The 18,139-nt window shown below is 48.4% G+C and overlaps 1 protein-coding gene across 2 annotated transcripts; it reads right to left on the reverse strand.

Annotated features, from left to right (window-relative positions):
• Positions 1 to 4,703: 4,703 nt before the first annotated feature.
• On the reverse strand, positions 4,704 to 17,860 carry RFC5 (replication factor C subunit 5). 2 transcript variants are annotated; one of them, XM_053368019.1, is made up of 11 exons: positions 17,734 to 17,860; positions 16,381 to 16,445; positions 15,346 to 15,482; positions 13,273 to 13,352; positions 12,015 to 12,088; positions 11,248 to 11,407; positions 9,874 to 9,955; positions 8,322 to 8,451; positions 7,440 to 7,517; positions 6,272 to 6,326; positions 4,704 to 5,678 (listed from the first exon to the last, which is right to left on the reverse strand). In XM_053368019.1, the coding sequence occupies exons 1-11, from the start codon at positions 17,799 to 17,801 to the stop codon at positions 5,582 to 5,584; spliced, it is 1,026 nt and encodes a 341-aa protein (XP_053223994.1). In that variant the 5' UTR covers positions 17,802 to 17,860; the 3' UTR covers positions 4,704 to 5,581. The 2 variants fall into 2 exon arrangements, with proteins under 2 accessions (XP_053223994.1, XP_053223995.1); XM_053368020.1 differs by having other exon boundaries at positions 15,346 to 15,477; positions 17,734 to 17,753.
• Between the last annotated feature and the right edge of the window lie 279 nt (positions 17,861 to 18,139).

Raw genomic sequence — 18,139 nt, forward strand, 5'->3', positions numbered from 1 at the left:
TGATGAATTTACGGTAAAAGTTCCCAAACCCTAAGAACCTTTGCACATCTTTTTTCGTTTTCGGTGTCTTCCATTCTAGCACCGCCTGGACCTTGCCTGGATCCATGGCTAATCCCTTGTCTGATAAGCGGTACCCCAGGAATTCCACCTCCTTGGTGTGGAACTGACACTTCTCCAATTTCACCCACAACTGGTTTGCTTGCAGCTGGCTCAGCACTTCCCTGACATCCTTTACATGCTGCTCCTCATTCTCTGAATATATCAGCACGTCATCGAGGAAGGCCACGCAATTCTTGTAGAGCAAAGGTCCCAGTACGTGGTTCATGAGCGATTGAAAACAGGCGGAGCCTGATTGTAATCCGAATGGCATAACGAGATATTCAAACGCCCCCAAAGGGGTGAACATGGTGGTTTTCCATTCATCCCCCTTCTTTATTCGTATCAGGTTGTATGCTCCTCTCAGGTCCAGTTTCGTGAATATCTTTCCCTTCCTCACCCTGGTCAAAATGTCATCAATCCTGGGCATGGGGAAAGTCACTGGTTCTGACACGGCATTTAGGGCCCGGTAGTCCACAACCAATCTCGGTTTATCCGTGTTTTTTTTGTCCACAAAAAACACTGGGCTCCCCCCCACCGCTCTGGACTCTCTGATGAAGCCCCTCTTCAGGTTTTTATCAATAAACTCCCTTAATTCCTGCATTTCCCTGTCTGACATGGCGTACAGCTTGCCCACGGGGAGCTGGGCCCCAGGGACCAGATTAATTTGGCAGTCAAAGTCTCTGTGCGGTGGTAATTTATCTGCTTCCCTTTCACTGAAGACCTTGCTCAGGTCAGCGTATTGTTTGGGCACCTTCCCTTTGTCCGCCACTTCCGTCCCTGCTAGAGAGGCTTTTGCCCCTTCTGGCACCTTTCCCTCTCTGCAGTGTTCCAGACAATGTGCTGACCCAAAGGAGACCACTCTCTGATGCCAGCCCACTAGCGGGTCATGCAACGCTAGCCAGCTCATTCCCAAAATGACTGGAGCCCCTCCCAGGGTGGCTACATTGAACGCTATCCTCTCAGTGTGCCTGGCCACCCTCATAACCATTGGGACGGTTTGTAGGCTGACTTCTCCTCCCAGCAGCTCCCTCCCATCGATCGTGGTGACCTGCAGGGGGTTGCTTAAAGGGAGTGTCTGTATCTGGTGTTCAGCTGCAAACTCCTTGCTCATAAAATTACAGGAGCTGCCTGAGTCCAGCAGCGCCTTAGTCTTTAGTGGGTATCCGTTTGCCAGCTCTAGCAACACCTCTATTACTAGGGCTGGTCTTGGAGGTTCCGGAGTGGGCACTTTTACTGCTCCTTGGCCTGTCTGCAGTGCCCTGACAGAGGCAGACAGGCGTTGGCTTTTACTGGCTCCTGGACTTCCTCCTCCTTCCCCCCAACAGCTCCCGCCATCCCTTGCCATTCCTTTCTTTGCGGGCAGACTCTGGCAAAGTGACCTGGCTGCTGGCAGAGATAACATTTCTTGGCGCTCTTTCCCTCCTTCTTCCTCCCTTCACTGGGATTTGAAACTGCGCGCGCGCGCGCTGTTCCAACTTCCATCGGCTCTCCTGGCGGGAAACTTGGTTCTGGAATCTCTGGAATGCGAAAATCCCTCCAACGCTCTCCTTTCCCCTCCCGCTTCTCCAAGGCTCTTGCCTCCTGGCGTGCTCCAATGGTCAGCGCTGATTTGGTCAGCTGGTCCATAGACTCCGCCCTGGGCGCCCGGGAAAGTTCATCTTTCACCGCTGAAGAAAGCCCCTCTTCAAAGAGCATTTGAATGGGTTCCGCCGAAAGGTCCCACCCCAATCTATGTATCAACATTGTAAACTCAGTCCAGTACTCACGAACCGATCGGCTCCCCTGTTTGCACGCCATCAATTGTCTGCGCACCAGCCCCTGTTCAATCTCGCTGGAAAACATCAAATCCATGGCGCGAAAAAACTTCCTCGCGTCCTTCAGCATGTCACTATTCCCTGCCATCAGGGGTCTGACCCAATCTCTCGCCCCTCCTTCGAGATGGCCAATCACAAACGCCACTCTCGATGCCTCGTCGGGAAAGTCATTAAACTGCAGTTCAAGAGCATACTGCATCTCTGTCCTAAAGGCTTGGTAGTTCCTGGGGTCCCCCCCAAACTTCTGCACCATTCCTGGCATCTTTCTTGCTAGTGTAGCGCCTTTTGCCTTTTCTGCATCCTGCGCCCTCCTTTCTTCTAGCCTTGCCGTTTGCATTGCTAGCTGGAGTTCCAACACTCTGTACCTTTCTTCCAGGCTTGGACCCTCTCCAGCTCCTGCTGCTCCTCCGGCTCCGGCTGGGTTACTCATGATGCCTCTCTGCACAAGCTGCTTTCAGGGACTGTCCGATTGCTGTGATGGGATGATGAGCTGCTTGTGCGTAAAATCCTAATCCCTCAGAGTTTGGCTAAGTCCCCAAACCTCTGTCTGTGATGGAGCTCCTTAAACATGACTCCATCAATCGCTCGTTGAATCGGACAGTGGACGTTTACGGAACTTCTTCCAGCATAAAAGCTCCTTAACGGAAACGCGTCTTCTGGACTCTCGGCGTGACAGTTTCCGCCGAGGAGTGGGTGTCCCTACAGGAGGTCCTGAAATCTCCCCGCTGCTCCCGCTTGAAGTGTCTCTGAGCCCTCCCTCCGACTCACTTTCCCTTGGAACTCCACTTCTCCCCCTGCTGGTCCCCTCCTCCGCTGAATGGTCTCTCTCACCCTCCATGAGCCCTTTCACCTCCTTAGCCTCAGATGGCAGTTCCCTGACACTCGGGTTAAGAACTTTACCTCAGGATGAGAACAGAAATCGCGTGGCAGCAGCGGGAGGCATCATTAGCTAAAGTGGTACCTCAGGTTAAGAACAGTTTCAGGTTAAGAACGGACCTCCGGAACGAATTAATTTTTTTACCAGAGGTACCACTGTATTTCAAAGCTAATAGTTCATTTTGGAGCAGATTCCCCCCCCCCTAAAGAATTGAGGTTGAGATGTGGCAGGAGGTTCCCTTATGTTAGTTTCAACAGAATCATGCAGGAAGCTGAAGTAATAATTTGAGTGAATTCAGTGTGTGGAAGAGGGAGAAATAGCAGAGGGGTGAGGAACATCTGACTCAGCAGCTGTTGTTGACTTCAGGTCTTGTGAGCTCCAGTCAGCATGGATAATGGTCAAAGTTTATGGGAGATCAAGGCTTAGGGCACAGACTTTGCATCCCAGGTTCAACCTATCCAGTTGAAGAGATTTTGCATAAATCAGGTCAGGGGAAACTGTGGCCCTCCAGAGGTGGCTTGGCCTACAACTCCCATCATTCCCTGGCTGTTCTGTGAGAAGATCCTGAACTACAGAACAAATTATTTCAGCCTGAGTTGGGAAGAAGGGATTGGATTCAAATCTCTGCTCAGTCGTGAAACATATTTGAACCATGGAGGCAGTGATGGCCAGCAACTCAGATGGCTTTGAAAGAGGATTAGACAAATTCACGAAGGTGGCTTATCAATGGCTTCTAGCCATGATGGCCTCCACAAGCATCTGCTTAGGCATTGTGAGAACAGGATGCTGGACGAGAAGGGCCAATGGCCTGATCCAGCCATCTCTTCCTGTGTTCTCAAGCTTACTGGCTGACCCTGCTCTAATCACCCATCTCTCAGCCCAGGGTACCTCACAAGGCGGCTGTGAGGATAAAAGGGAGAGGCAGAACTGTTTATACTAGCTTGAGCTCCTTGGAAGAACGGTGGGACTTAAAAATGTAATAATTAAAAATAAATAAAAATGCTGGCTAGGGCTGATGGAGAGATGGAGCTTCTGAGGGCCACAGGTTTATTGTTGCTATTATACAATTTGTGCCAGCTGCTCCTAGCCCTGGATAAAATTATTTTGAAAGGGCAAGAGGCCCAACAGGGTGGCAGGTCCCCCTAAAGATGCAGTGGTGTTAAAAGCTTCAGTTTGAGACGCTATAATGGTGCAAGACGTTTTAAGGCATTGGTATGGGTTTTCTCCTCTTCTAGGCTCTTTATGTATGTGATGTGTTAGGCAGAGTGCTTCTCAAAGAGATCAGAGTTCTGGACACTGGTTGGAAGTATGTGGCTGGCTTAGGAGCTGAAGACGAAAGCAGATCTCAATTAATCTGGAAGCCACGTTCCTTATGCAGCCACCTTCCAAGGCTAGTCTCATAAAAATGTCTCTCCCCACTCCTGTACACTACATAAATGTTGGACTGAAAGAGTTAATTTATCAAGATTTCTAGTGAACATATTGTCGCGGGGAGAATAAATGAAGCCAATTGGTTTCCACGCCTAACTACAGTACAGAAAGTGTGGCTAGAGGCTGATGACCAGTCTAGAAATCAGGTCCTATAAGGAAGTGGTTGGAAGAGTGGAGCATGTTTAGCACAGAGATGACATTGTTAAATATCTGGAGGGCTGACATGGTGGAGCGGATCCTGCTCCCGGAACACACAAGAAGCCAGTGGGTGGCAAGGTGACTTTGGCTCCCAGCACCTGGATTGCATCTCTCCTGCTGCTCAAGCCTCTCTGCAGCTTCTATTGATGTATGTTAAAGCATGCCTGCTATTTGCAATTCACACAACTAGCAGCATGTTTGGCCTTGCATCGCCAGGCAGAAAAACTAGGTGAGGTTACTTATCACCCTGGATGTAGAACTGTATTGAACCAAGACACTTTGGCTAGGTGCTAATAAAATCGGGCTTTATTACAATACACACACACACAAAAAAAAACCACTACTATTGCATTTCAATAGGAGGAAGGCAATACTTCAAGAATCTCCTTTCAAGAGATGCTTTCAAGCAACTTAGGGGAACCTGTGGCCCTCTATATGGTACTGGACCCAGATTTCCCTTATTTCTGATTGTTTGCTGGGGCTGATGGCAGTTAGGCGGTCTGGAAGCTTCCAGGGAGCTACTCGCTCCTGACACAGGCAGGTGTTTTCCTTTTTCCCGCACTCTGGAAGCCAAGCGTGCTCACCCTCTGTTCCTGCATGGCCCCTTGCTGCACCCATCTAGACCTGGAGACCATGTTGAATAATCACCCTCCTCTGCCCCAAAGCACATTTCTGTTTTATGAACTGTGGCAGGTGGGTGAGGCTACCCACCTGTCAATGGCCTGATGTCATTGTGACATCATATGATTGACTGGTGGGGTTGTCCTGCCTACTTGGCGAAAGTTTTCACTGGAAACCAGCTGCTAAAAGGTGTGGGGGGGGGAGGTGGGAGTCAGCCTTGCTCCAGGTAAGAAGAAACTGAAGCTCACTTCAAGCTCCTGACTGCTCCTTTGTAGCCGCTTGGGTGCCTGTCTCACATTTGATGGCAGGTGAGGGGCAGGTGGGCATGGCTTCAAGGAATGGTGTTGCAAGGCTAAACCTGGCCTGCAGGGTAGGGTCTCCCCACCCCTGCCTTAAGGTGACCCTAAATTCTGAGGGAGCTCAGTAAAGAGCTACCATAAACGCCGATGCACAGCCAAACAGGAGTTCTGTCTTTTGGAACTGCAGAAGTGGAAGCTGTAGACTGGACAGCAGGTGAGAAGCTGGAGAGAAAGGGGCTTTTCTAAGCCTCTGCTGTGATCAGGTCTCTGGTGACCTGGAAGGCACCAACAAGGGCCCCCAGCTGAATCTTCTCGCTTGTCCCTGCAGCCAGGCGGTGCCTGAAAAGGAGAGGATGGAGGATGAGTCTTCCTACCAGTCAGTTGTATTTTTAAAGCAGCAGACAGATGTACAAGACAATAGCAAGATGCTAAAGCAGCTTTTGGTTGGAGGGGGCGCTGGTTAAGGACAAGCCTGTTAATAGCAGCTCACCCAGGACCTTGCCCGTTCGGACCCCATATGAGCCTTCCACCCAGCAGTCCAGGCAATCTTGGCTTTCATTACAGTGAGGAAGAGAGCATGCAGGGGTCTAGCCCTCATGGGGCAGAGAAAATATTTAACAAATGCAATTTTATCCCTGTCTTCCAGAAACTGCCCACAGCTAACATTGCATGTTTATATATACACCCCTTAAGTTTACAACTGGAAAACAGTTAATTGGTGCTTTAAGTTTAAGCGAGCTATGCCTATTTTACCCTGAAACACTTTATTAAAAGGAAAGGGTGGGGGGAGGGAGTTCTGTGCTCGGGGAAAATGAGTTTAGGGCTTTGAACACTAAGGGGAATGTATGCAATATTCTGGGTCACTGCTCAAGAGCAGCTATCCCCACCCCCGCCTGCCAGAGACAATGGTTTTATAGTCCAGTGACACTCACTCAACATCCGCCATCTTGATCAGCAACTGGATTCGTACAGATGATGGGAAGTCAACTGTAGGGCAAAAGAAAAGGCCATCACTGACATTTTCCAAAAGGCAACAATCCCTGTTATTCTACCACAATGGTCACGGAAGACATGCTTGTTGATTACAACCTTGCAAAGAAGCTTGCAAAAGTCACTAGCCTGCAAAGTTCTCTAGCCTGCTGAGAGCCAGCAGAAGATGGTGTATTTCTGTGCTGGACTTGGAAGAATGGTAGTGGGGGGCTCCCCCCTCTAGGTGGCCTCTTGTTTTCTATGCTGGGTGTATCCACCATCCCATTTACTTGCCTGCAAACTATTCTTTGTCACCTATAGCTACTAGGATAGTGGTTAAACACAAGACTGATTTATTGATGATCATAATTTAAATCTCGCACAGGAGAATGCAGGCCTGTGAACATAGCTTTTGTTTTGATTTCTTTCTCACTTTTTATATACCGCTTTTTTCTCCAAGGAGCTCAAGGTGGGTGTACATGCTTCTTCCCCACTTTGTATTTTACCCTCACAACAGCCCTGCGAGGTAGGCTAGGTTGAGAGGCAGTGACTGGCCCAAGGTCACTAAGTGAGCTTCAATGCCTCAGTGGGAATTCGAACCCTGGTCTCCCAGCTCCTAGTCAAACACACTAACCCAGAGTTTTCCCAACTTTTCATGTTGGTGACATGCTTTTTAGACATGCATCATTTCGTGACACAGTAATTCAGTTTTACTAGTAAACCAGAGGTTAAACCAACCCCTTTCCAGCCCTGGGAGAAGTGCAGGGAGCGTTCACACAACACACTGCAACTGACACACTAATGTGTTGTGACAGTTTGGAAAACTCTGTGAGCTTTGCACCACAAGGGTTCCAAGTTCTCATTTAGGACCACTTTGCTGGGAAAAGGTGCTATCTTCTTAAGGTCCCTCTCTGCCAAATGCAGGACCTGCACACACGTGCAGACACACAGTCACAGGCAGAGATGTCCCGCTTTTATCATGCTCTACAGTGGCAATACCACAACAGCTACTGGGCATGCTCAGCCGTCATGGTTTCAGAACTCTGAACCACTCGGCTTTCTTGGATCAGCCTCTCTGATCTGTCTCAGAACACAGAGAAAGCCTCCAACCCCCAAGCAGTTTTTTTTTACCTCGGTGGACAAACAAGTGGATTTCTGTCAGGATGTCCTGAAGAGCTAAACCCTTCAACGTTTTCAGCTCCATGATATCTGGGCAGAGTGTCAAGGTGAGGTACTGTCAGGGTAGGAGTCATCAACAAAGCAGTAGCTCACCTGAAGCAGGTGAAGTTAACCCTTTATTCAAGGAAACAACACAGATAAGGTCTAGAGGTCTCAGCAACTCTTTCTAGGTCTTCCACCGATGAAGCATTTGCGAGGATTGAAGGTCCTTGCTTTCCCAGTGTCCACTAAGACTCCTCCTCTCCAGGGTCTTTCCCACGGTCTCGGGCAGCGTTTGCACACAACTAACTTCTGCTCTGCCAGTTTCATTTCTCAGAGTTATTTGAGACCAGAGGGGAGACGAGCTGCTTGCAGCAGGAGAGGGAGGCCCCATGGCTTCTTCAGCAACCTGCCTCCACGCCACCCTACACCTCAGAGTCTGAACTGCTCTCTGCCTCAGCTTCTCCCTGTTCACTAAACCCTGTTGTCTCTTCAGCTTCTAACATCTCCTCCTCCCAGTCTGCTGCTGCTTCTCCCTCTGATCTCTCATCGTCCCAATCCCCTGGCCCTCAGCCTTCTTCCCTAGGGGTTCCCCGGCTGGTGCCTCTCACCACTCCTCTGCATCCAGCCAGTCCACGATGGGTACATTCTATAGAACGGATGCAATTCCCTACCTGAATCCTTGCTTATTGAACTGGAGTGCCCACGGAAAACCTAGATCTGAAAGCCCCCGGGGGGGGGGACCAGTGCAGCTGGAGGAGGAAAGGGCAGACAAACACAACAGCCGATGTCAGGAATATTTATGCCCAGTGCTTTGCAGGTGGATTTACGCTCAGCATGGGGTTCAAAGGATACTGTGATAGGCGGTGGTGAAATCTTGGTTCAGCATCCAATCGAGGATGTTGGCAATGTCAGACTTGAGCGGCTGCCCCGTGCAGGTGTAGACTGTCTCCTCGGTCACCTTTCCAAAGGCCATGGATGTGCTCTGGCAGGGAAAGAGAAGAGAAACCGTTGTGCAGCAAAGGAACAAAGGCATTGACACCAGCAACCAAAGCTGATTCAGCCTCCGTTTTAAGACCAGGGCAGGGGAAGCTGTGGCCCTCCAGAGGCTTCTGCACTCCAGTTCCCACCATTCCTGAACACTGACGGCTAAGGAGAAAATGCTGGATCAGGCCAATGACCCATCTAGTCCAGCATCCTGTTCTCATGGTGGCCAACCAGATGCCTGACAAGCAAACTGGCAAACACAAGAGGCTGCTCCCCTCCTGGGGCTTCCAGCAACTGTTCAGTTACTGTCTCCAACTATGGAGGTGTGTTTGCCACACACTCTTAGGTAGGCTAGTAAATCTGTGTCAATACAAAATGCTGTTAAGAATTAGGAGGAATCTGGCAACTCCAGTTGAGAGAGAGGGAAGGAGGGAGCTAGATGCTACTTGGGAGGGTGGGGAGAGGCACCAACCGGCTGCTGCATCCAAGGGGTGAAGGAGGAAGCAGGCGGCTGCAGATGAAGTCATGGCTTTAAAAAGAAACGATGAGCCTCTACTACAGGCTGCTGCAAAACAGAAGAGGCTGCTGCAAAGATGCAGGGGGGTTGCAGGGCAGGCACTGAGCTGCAAACCCTCAGGCCCATTTTCACCTTTCGCTGACTCCTCTTCACATACTGTCACAGGGCAGTGTGTATTTTGAATTCAGAGAGCCATATGCTATTTCCAGAGAGAATACAATGCATTTGCTGTTGTGAATGGACATGGACACACACACACACACACACACACACACACACACACACACACTAATGAACGGGACTGCCAGTTTCAGAAGCTACCGTATACTGAGAAAAATCACTGGTCTATCTAGTTCACTTTTGTCTACACTGACTGGCAGTGGTTCTCCATGGTTTCAGAAAGGACTTTCTCCCAGCCCAAGATGACCTGCTACTGAGCTATCACCGTTTCCGTAAAAGAAAACAAATAAACCAAAGTTTCTAGTCCTCGTGGTTCCAAATAAAGGGTTGAATTAAGTAGAAACATAGAAAACTCTTATAACCAGCCATAACATTGCTCCATCGAGCTCAGTATCATCTCCATTGACTGTCAGTCGCTCTGCAGGGTTTTCAGACATGGAGTCTTTCCCAGTCTAAACCTGGAGAGGCCACACACTGAACCTGGAACCTTTTACACGGAAAGCAGGTGCTCTACCAATAAGCAAAGGTCCTCCACCTCCAAATTCCATTGCTGGGGACAAACAGCATAGCCATTGTCTTCACATCCTCCTTTAGTCTGGCCACTGGGTGAAAACACACCAGGAGTTGGCAAACCTTTGGCTTGATCCAGCAAGACTCGTTCTTGTGAGAGCAGGGAACTGATCTGATGGCTGGCTCTTTACAGAAAGCTGAAGCCATACGTACCTGTAAGATGTTCAGAGACCTACGCATATCGCCATTGGAAAGCGTCACCAGGGCTTTCATCCCATCATCGCTTACATCAACTCTGAAAGACAAAAAAAGGACAGAATAAATCAGGGGGAAGGGAACCTTTTCCACCCTGAGGGCGACAATGCTTTCTGGGCAACCTTCTGAGGGCCACATGCTGTTGTGGGCAGGGCCAAAGGCAAAGGCAGAAGGAGCAAGCAATGTAGTGGGAGAGCTGAAAAAAATGCCAAGGTATTTCACTTCTGGCAACCAAGGCACCCCTTCGGTTTCAGACAGTAGATGAGTCTAAAAAGCATGGGACAGAAATTTTCACTGCCCTCTAGTGACTATTACTCATTTACCATAAGTAATGTATTTAGCGTTAACTCCTAGGAGGCTTAGCTAAGAGGCTTAGTTTGGTCACAATCGACTATACATCTCCAGAGTTAATGCTAAATACATTACTTCTGGTAAATGAGCCACCATGGTGGCCAGAGGGTCATGAAAATTTGTGTCACAGGCTTTTTAGACTCATCTACCCATGAAGGGATGTGGGTGGCGCTGTGGGTTAAATCACAGAGTCTAGGACTTGCCGATCAGAAGGTTGGTGGTTTGAATCCCCGCGACGGGGTGAACTCCCATTGCTCGGTCCCAGCTCCTGCCCACCTAGTAGTTTGAAAGCACGTCAAAGTGCAAGTAGATAAATAGGTACCACTCCGGCGGGAAGGTAAACGGTGTTTCCGTGTGCTGCTCTGGTTTGCCAGAAGCGGCTTAGTCATGCTGGCCACATGACCTGGAAGCTGTACGCCGGCTCCCTCGGCCAATAAAGCGAGATGAGCGCCGCAACCCCAGCGTCGGCCACAACTGGACCTAACGGTCAGGGGTCCCTTTACCTTTACCCATGTGGTATCTGGAACCAAAGTGGCACATTGGTTGCCAGATGTACTTTCCCCCCAGCCCGCTAATGTGTATTCTACCATTGTACAGAAGGCTAGTTTCTACAAACACACCATCTGGGCAAGCAAGAGGCATTATCAAGAGTTCCAGACAGGCAAAAACTCTCAAGGAGGGTGTGGAGCAGGGCTGGGAAGGGGCATGGCTGTAGAGGCAGGTATGGTTGGCGGTATGTGTGTGTGTGTGTGGTCTCAAGGGTCAGAGAAGGAAAGGACTCTGGTCCCCTCCAACCTTGCAGTTCCTCAAAACTCAATCAATACACAGGAGATAAAGGAGCTGTAATCAAGTACTCTAGGGCTTATGTTCCCAATGCTAGATTGACGGTTCCAACATTTGCACAAATCGGAGGAAGACGGTTGCCTTGCGCAGTCAAAGGGGAAGAGCCACGATGCCCCCCAGCTGTGCTTTTTTACTCACCCCTCCTCCTCGATGACGTGCTGCAGCCGAGGAACCATGAGCTCAGGAGTCAGGGGCCCAAAGCGGAATCTGGTGCACCTGGACTGCAGGGCTGGGATGATCTTGGAGAGGTAGTTGCAGATTAGGCAAAACCTGGTGTTCTCGGTGAACTTCTCTATCACTGGAGAGGTGGTGCAAAGGATTGGGAAGAGAGATGAGCCCATGTGAGGCTGAAGCAGGGACAGAGGCCTACTGAATGCAGTTAAGACTGAGAACATAGGAAGCTGCCTTACACCAAAGTCAGACCACTGGTCCATCTAGCTCAGTACTGTCTACACGGACTGGCAGTGGCTCTCCAGGGTTCGAGATGGGATGTTTCCAGCCCTACCTGGAGATGCCATTGGGGACTGAACCTGGGACCTTCTGCATGCAAAGGATGTTCTACCCCTGCACTATTGCCCTTCGCCTTTGCTGCTTAGTTGCGATTCCCATCATTCTTGACTCCTGGTTGTGGCAACTGGGGCAGACAGGAGTTGGCATACAACTTCTGGAGGGCTGCAGGTTCCTCATCCCTGCCCTGCAACCGGCTTGTTCGCATGTTACACTGAAGACAGGTGCTCCACATTTAGGAGAACCCTACACTGACTGGCAGAGGCTCTTCAGGGGGCCAAGCAGGAGCCTCTCAGTGCAACCTTGAGATGCTGCAGATACAGCCTTAGGAACTGCTACCCTCGTGAGCTCGCTGTACCTGCAACACTATTACTCCCCCCAGCACAAGGTAAACCTACCACGCCTGAGGGCATTCTGGGCATCCTGTGTCATGGCATCTGCTTCATCCAGAATCACCAGCTTAAAGCCTTTCCTAGCAGGAGGGAAGGAGAAGATGACTGACGTTTGACACAGAACTTCAAGCAAACCACAAAGACACAGATGCAACCCACCCACCCATCCTCAAGAAACAAAGGCGGAGTCAAGCCTGGCAAAGAGGGTTTTCTACTGATACAATTCAGCTTTCAAGCAACATCTTTTGAACAGCCCTGGCTAAACCTTCAACAGGCGACTGGGACAATTACTCTGGGCTACAGTTGAAAGTGATGAGCTTAGGTGACAATGTGGCAAGGTTAAGTTAAAAAACCCTGCACAGGGTAGGCAAAATGTCACCTTTCAGAATCTTTCTGCGACAGACCTGGAGACCAAAGACTCAGGTTGGGGTGTAAGACAGGAGGGGCCAACATGGTGCTTCACAGATCTTTGTGGACTACAAATCCCATCATCCCTGGCCACGGACCAAGATGACTAAGACTGATGGGTGTTGTAGTCCAGCAAGCTCTGCAGAGCATCACATTGGCTTCCCTGGCCTTGAAGATTAGCCCAGGAGTAGCCAGTCTGGTTCCCTCTAGATGTTGCTTAACTTCAGTTCCCATCAGCCTGTCAGCATAGCTAATGCTCTAAGATGACCATACTGGAAACATCTGGAGGGCACCACGTTGGTGACCACTGGATTAACTTATTCGAGACTTTTCAGGGCAAGGAATGGGTTTTTCTACTTTGCTGTTATAATTGATGAATTAGAGCCCTTTTAAGAATTATTCTCTGTATTGGGTTATACAACCATGCTTCAACGTTCTTCTTTGTAAAAGTTCACATTAATGTTATTTCTATCAACTGTGCAAGTAATTTTACGCAGTATTAGGGAGGGAGGGGCTCATTATGAAGCCTGGTCTGTCCCAGTTTTAAGATGGGATAGGGCTAAGCTTTTGAATGGAAAATCCTTAAAAACCAGTCTGAAAGCACCCAGTTAAAAGCATTACTTGCAAAGTGGTCTGAGTATGTTTTTCTGTTCAATTCCACCAGGAAGCATCAGAACGCCAACCCACATCACTCCCAGGGGCACCTATTCTATGTTCAATTGAGGCACATGGTGGCAAGGAGCCCTATATGCTGGCTGTTAAGGCTGTGGGTGGATCAACCACACTATTTCAAAAGGGTCTTTTTTGGGGGGGGGGAGAACTTTCAGGAGGGGCTCGGAGGGTCCTGGGCACTTACTTAAAGATGCTCCTTGTGCTGGCAAAGTTCAGGATAGGCCCTCGGACAATGTCAATTCCCCTGTCGTCTGAAGCATTGAGCTGAAAAGCAAGGAAAGTGGGATTTAACAAACTAGAATTAAGCATACAGGGAGGAGGAGGCGGGCAGGAGGAGGCTGTTTTATTATCATATCAAAACAATTAAATAGATGTGAGCACCATATAGACGCCATTGAAACCAACTGCTAAACAGCAGGGCTCTCGTCCAATTAACGAAATCTTTGCGGATTTAAAATCATATGAGCGTTAGTCAACTGGTTTGTAGGCAAGAAAAAAACAACAGTGGTTCTAAAGCAAAAAACAACAACCCATCATTTGTTTTCAGATGATGCAGGTATGCAGCAATTCTTTCATGGAGGGTGGGTGGCATTTCTGTTTTTGCATTTTAGTTCAGGGTATCCCAATGTGGTCTGTATTGACCGCCTCACCCCCAACCCAGGATTAATGGGAAGGTGTAGGTGGGTGAATAAAGACCGGGGGTGGTGGTGTGTCAAAAAGGGCCTGGGGACAGAGAGGAGTTTGTAAGGTACAGTGTGAGAAATATAATTAGGAGCTATGATTCTCAGAAATAAAGGGCATGTCCCTCCCTTGCCACCAAGAAACTTCCATATCTAATAATTCCACAATTCAATAGTATTCTCAGAACATGCTGTTTTATTGTTTTTCCTCCTTCTTTTTCACATTTTGTGATTCTCAGTAATGATGACTGATGATTAATAAATGTTTTTAATATATATAGATATATATTTCTTGACTTTATTGCATTTACATTCCTAAGAATTTTGGCTGGGGTCAATGACAACTTTATAAACTCATCAAAGGGTCAATGAACTCAGAAGTTTGGGAAACCCCGTTTCAGTTAAGGAAAGTGCTATTTTAAAATCAGTTAATTAGTGCAGCTCTGCTATAAAGGACTTCCTCTTGCCAGAAAAGATGGAGAGATTTGACCCGTTTCTTCTCTTACACTCTCCTATCCTGTAGTTCAGATACAAGTATTTTTAAAATTTGCTTCAACAATGTAAATACCACTTAACACAGTATGTTGTCAGCACTCCTATTTCCTTTTTACCAAAATGTACAGTGGTACCTTGGTTGTCGAATGGTTTGACTCCAGAACAAATCGGCTCCCGAACGCCGCAAACCTGGAAGTGAATGTTCTGGTTCACGAATGTTTTTCGGAAGCAGAATGTCCGACGCGGCTTCTAACTGAATGCAGAAAGCTCCTGCAGCCAATCGGAAGCTGTGCCTTGGTTTTCGAATGGTTCCAGGAGCTGAACGGATTCTCAGAATGGATTAAGTTTGACAACCAAGGTACCACTGTATATTCTCCCTGCCTATAAAATATTGCACAAGCTACTTATAAATTTCTGAGAGGCATCTGCTTGGCCACTGTGGGATGTATGATATTGGATTTGATGAACTGATCCAGCAGGGCTTATCCTATGATCACATATCTGCAGAAGCTTGCTAAAATAAAACTCTGTAAAGCCAACACTCATTTTTAAAGAAAAGAAGACTCTTGCTCCCAGGTCACACAGAGCTTTAAGTCAAAACCAGCACTATGCATAGAGCTCAGAGACAAACAGGCACCTAGTGAAGCTGGTCCAAGAGCTTAAGTTATTCCACCACCTCTCCCGTATAGGTTTCTCATTATAAACTCTGACTTTCCATCCCATTTTCTATGACAGGAATGTCAGCAGCATACCTTACAGCAGTGCTTTTTTCCTGGGGGGGGGGTGCAGGGGTACGCATACCCCTAAACATTTTGTGAATCTAGGTTTGGCTTCATTGAGCGGCAGTATTTCAATATGAGTAGGGAAATGAGAGTACCCCTAAAGATTTTTTAAAAGAAAAAAGCACTGCCTTACAGGCTTGTTGGAAGATGAGCAACAAAGAAAAGTATTGTCACTCCTGAGTGGTGGGACAGGGCAGGCTAACAAAATATAAATCATGCAGAGTGATTTCTTCACTTCCTCTGCACAGAGAATGGGCACAAGAGTCTAGAGAAGATGATGAGCTCTTTCGGTTACCTTACCTCAAGGACCATTGAGCCAAACGCTTTGTCTTTGTAAAGCTGTTTAGCACAGGCCAAAATGGTGGAAGTCTTGCCAGTCCCTGGAGGTCCATAGAGAAGGAGATGAGGCAGTCGATCTTCACTGATGAACTTCTGAACTGGTAGGAGAGGTGAAAGGACATTTCTGACGCTCAAGGTAACAATTTAAGAATTTAATTTTTACAAGTTGTTAGGCATGACACAAAAGGCAAAAGGGATGGAGGGAAGAAATAAGCAGGTTCCAACCTTTAAACCAAGTTAAAATTACCAAACGACCAGGTGGTGAAAGGCCAAACAGCTGTTGGTCCAAGTCACTCCACTCTCCCTCCTTTTGGCTGTGAGAGCAAAAGCTTCTGCTTGTTTTATTTTATTAATGAAGCTTGTTGCAATCTAAACTGTGGTTGGACTTTAACTGCAGCTTGTTTGAAATAAACGAAGTTCAAACCATGTGTTATCAAGCTGACTTGTTCAAACGATTAATCTCTGAGATTAATCAAATATGATTAATCTGAAATGGGTAAGTCTGATCTCTTGGTGGTCAATAAACGAAGTTCAAACCATGTGTTATCAAGCTGACTTCTTCAAACAATTAATCTCTGAGATTAATCAAATATGATTAATCTGAAATGGGTAAGTCTGATCTCTTGGTGGCCATGCCAAAGGATGAGACGCTTGCAAAGGCTCATTCCTGTCACAATAAACTGTGGTTTGTTGTGATGTCCAAAGGCAACAACTGCATTTGTCAATGCACTGCAAATAAGGAATACAGATATTACATGCTTTTTCACAGCTTATGACCCTTCATCTATGCCATATAGTCCTCTTCCTTTCTTGTCATCACACTTGTTATCACAAGGTGTATCACAAGCTAAACAGCCCTTCCTTACTTTGTTACTTTTTGAGACAGCTTGACTTGGGGAGGCTCACTATCAGGGAAACCTGCTTTAAGAAGAAACTATGTGTTTCCCAAAGGCTTTGAGGTGATAAATAAAAGTACTGGAAGTATGTGATACTTACTGGTACTCAGAATGTCCTGATGAGAAATCAGATCACTCAGCGTCTGAGGTCGGTATTTTTCTACCCTGTCAGTAAAAGACAGAATGCAGATGAAACCCTGTCTACATGTGGTGTAGGCTTGATCTACACATACAGGAGAACATGAGAAGGGATTTGCTGGATCAGACCAAAGGCTTATCTAGTTCAGCATCCTGTTCTCACAGTGGCCAGATAGAGGTGCTCATGGGAAGCCCCCAAGGGCAACAACTCTCCCTACAACTAGTGATTCTCAGCAAATGGAATTCAGGGGCTTCCTGCCTCTAACAGTGGCCTTGCCAGAATGAAGGGGCCACAGACTGACAGAATCCAGGACTGCTCAACTTCAGATTTCAAGTTAAGTTTGGAGGTGAGGGTTGTCTACATTGGGTGGGTGGGGATAGAAATCTTATAAGACGCACACACACAGAACAGACATGGGAAACCTCTGGGCTTCCAGGTGTGGCTGGACTCTCATCAGTCCCAGGCTGCATGGACAATCGTCAGGAATGATGGGAGTTCTAGTCCAATCACATCCAGAGGGCCAAAGGTACCCCATACCTGACGACGAGAATTGCCTAAGAGCTCAAAGGCTGCCTTGCTTGCTTACCACTTTCTACTCACCCCAGCAGAGAATGGCCCTGCACAGACCTCCCAAACAAGAATCCCCACCCCAGACGCTTACCGCCATATCAAAATGGGTCATTTTATCCCTTGAGGCTGGCACTTACCCCCTCATTCTTTGGCACTGCGCATATGCCTTTACTACCTTTCGACAGAAGATCCCAAGTGTGGGACCGAAACGAATCCTACAATATATGGCTGCAGTTATTATGTATTCACACAACACAGGAATACACTTTTTTATTCTTGTTATTATGACCACCACCATCACCAGGAAGAGGGGGTGGTGGAAAGAGAGCACCCTGCATTACTGTCAACTTTTCCCTTTTCTTGCGAGGAATCCTATTCGGAATAAGGGAATTTCCCTTTAAAAAAAAGGGAAACGTTGACAGCTATGGCACCGTGCTCATTGCTTCCCTGAGCTCCGTGGATGAAGATGCAGCGGAACGAATGAAGAGAACAGCAAGGTGAGCGAGAACACTCTGCACATGCTCTGGGACACTCTCGGCATGATTTACACAGAAAACCCCCAAGGGAAAAATCCTAGCTTGGGAAACAGGTTCCGGAGCGGAGTCCTGGCGCAGAATATAAGCCCCCTGCCCTCCGGAAAAGAAACTGTGGGAGTGGGGGGGGGACTAATGGCCCCCATCACGCAGCCTCCTAGCAACAACAGCACACTCCCCGCCCGCCCTTCATCGATTGATAGCGCTATACCAGGGCAAGTTCGCGTTCCTCCCGGCCACCGTCCTCCCCGCAGGCGCCGCCGCCGCCGCGCGCTCCATGCCGAACCTTCGCGCCGCTTCACTTCCCCGGCGCCAAAGCGGCCCAACCTCGCCTCTCGCGAGATCTGTAATTTAAAACGAACAGCAGCAGCAGTAGGCGAGACTTCCGCGCCGAGGCATCTGCGGCTACGGCTGCCGGGCCGCCTCCCTCCCTCCCTCCCTCCGTGTTGCTAAGGCGCCTCTGCTGCTTCTGGTAACTAAGGGGCGGGGCCTTGTTGCAACCTCGCGGGGAGAGAGAGAGCGCAGGCGCCTCCCAGCGAAAACTCCTCTCCCATCTCTGTGGCTCTTCTTAGGCTGCTTCACGGATGGGCACCTTGCCCATCTCCACCCCCTCCCCG

The sequence above is a fragment of the Podarcis raffonei genome, chromosome 16 (genome assembly GCF_027172205.1).
Source record: "Podarcis raffonei isolate rPodRaf1 chromosome 16, rPodRaf1.pri, whole genome shotgun sequence".
Taxonomy (NCBI): Eukaryota; Metazoa; Chordata; class Lepidosauria; order Squamata; family Lacertidae; genus Podarcis; species Podarcis raffonei.

Bases quoted from the DNA above. Each gene is read 5' to 3' on its own strand.
- RFC5 (XM_053368019.1), bottom strand. From the start codon at position 17,801: ATGGAGCGCGCGGCGGCGGCGGCGCCTGCGGGGAGGACGGTGGCCGGG. The intron at 16,446-17,733 runs GTATAGCGCTAT...TTTTACTGACAG, and splicing joins AGGAACGCGAACTTGCCCTG to GGTAGAAAAATACCGACCTC. The intron at 8,452-9,873 runs GTACGTATGGCT...TTTCCCTGCCAG, and splicing joins GGTCTCTGAACATCTTACAG to AGCACATCCATGGCCTTTGG.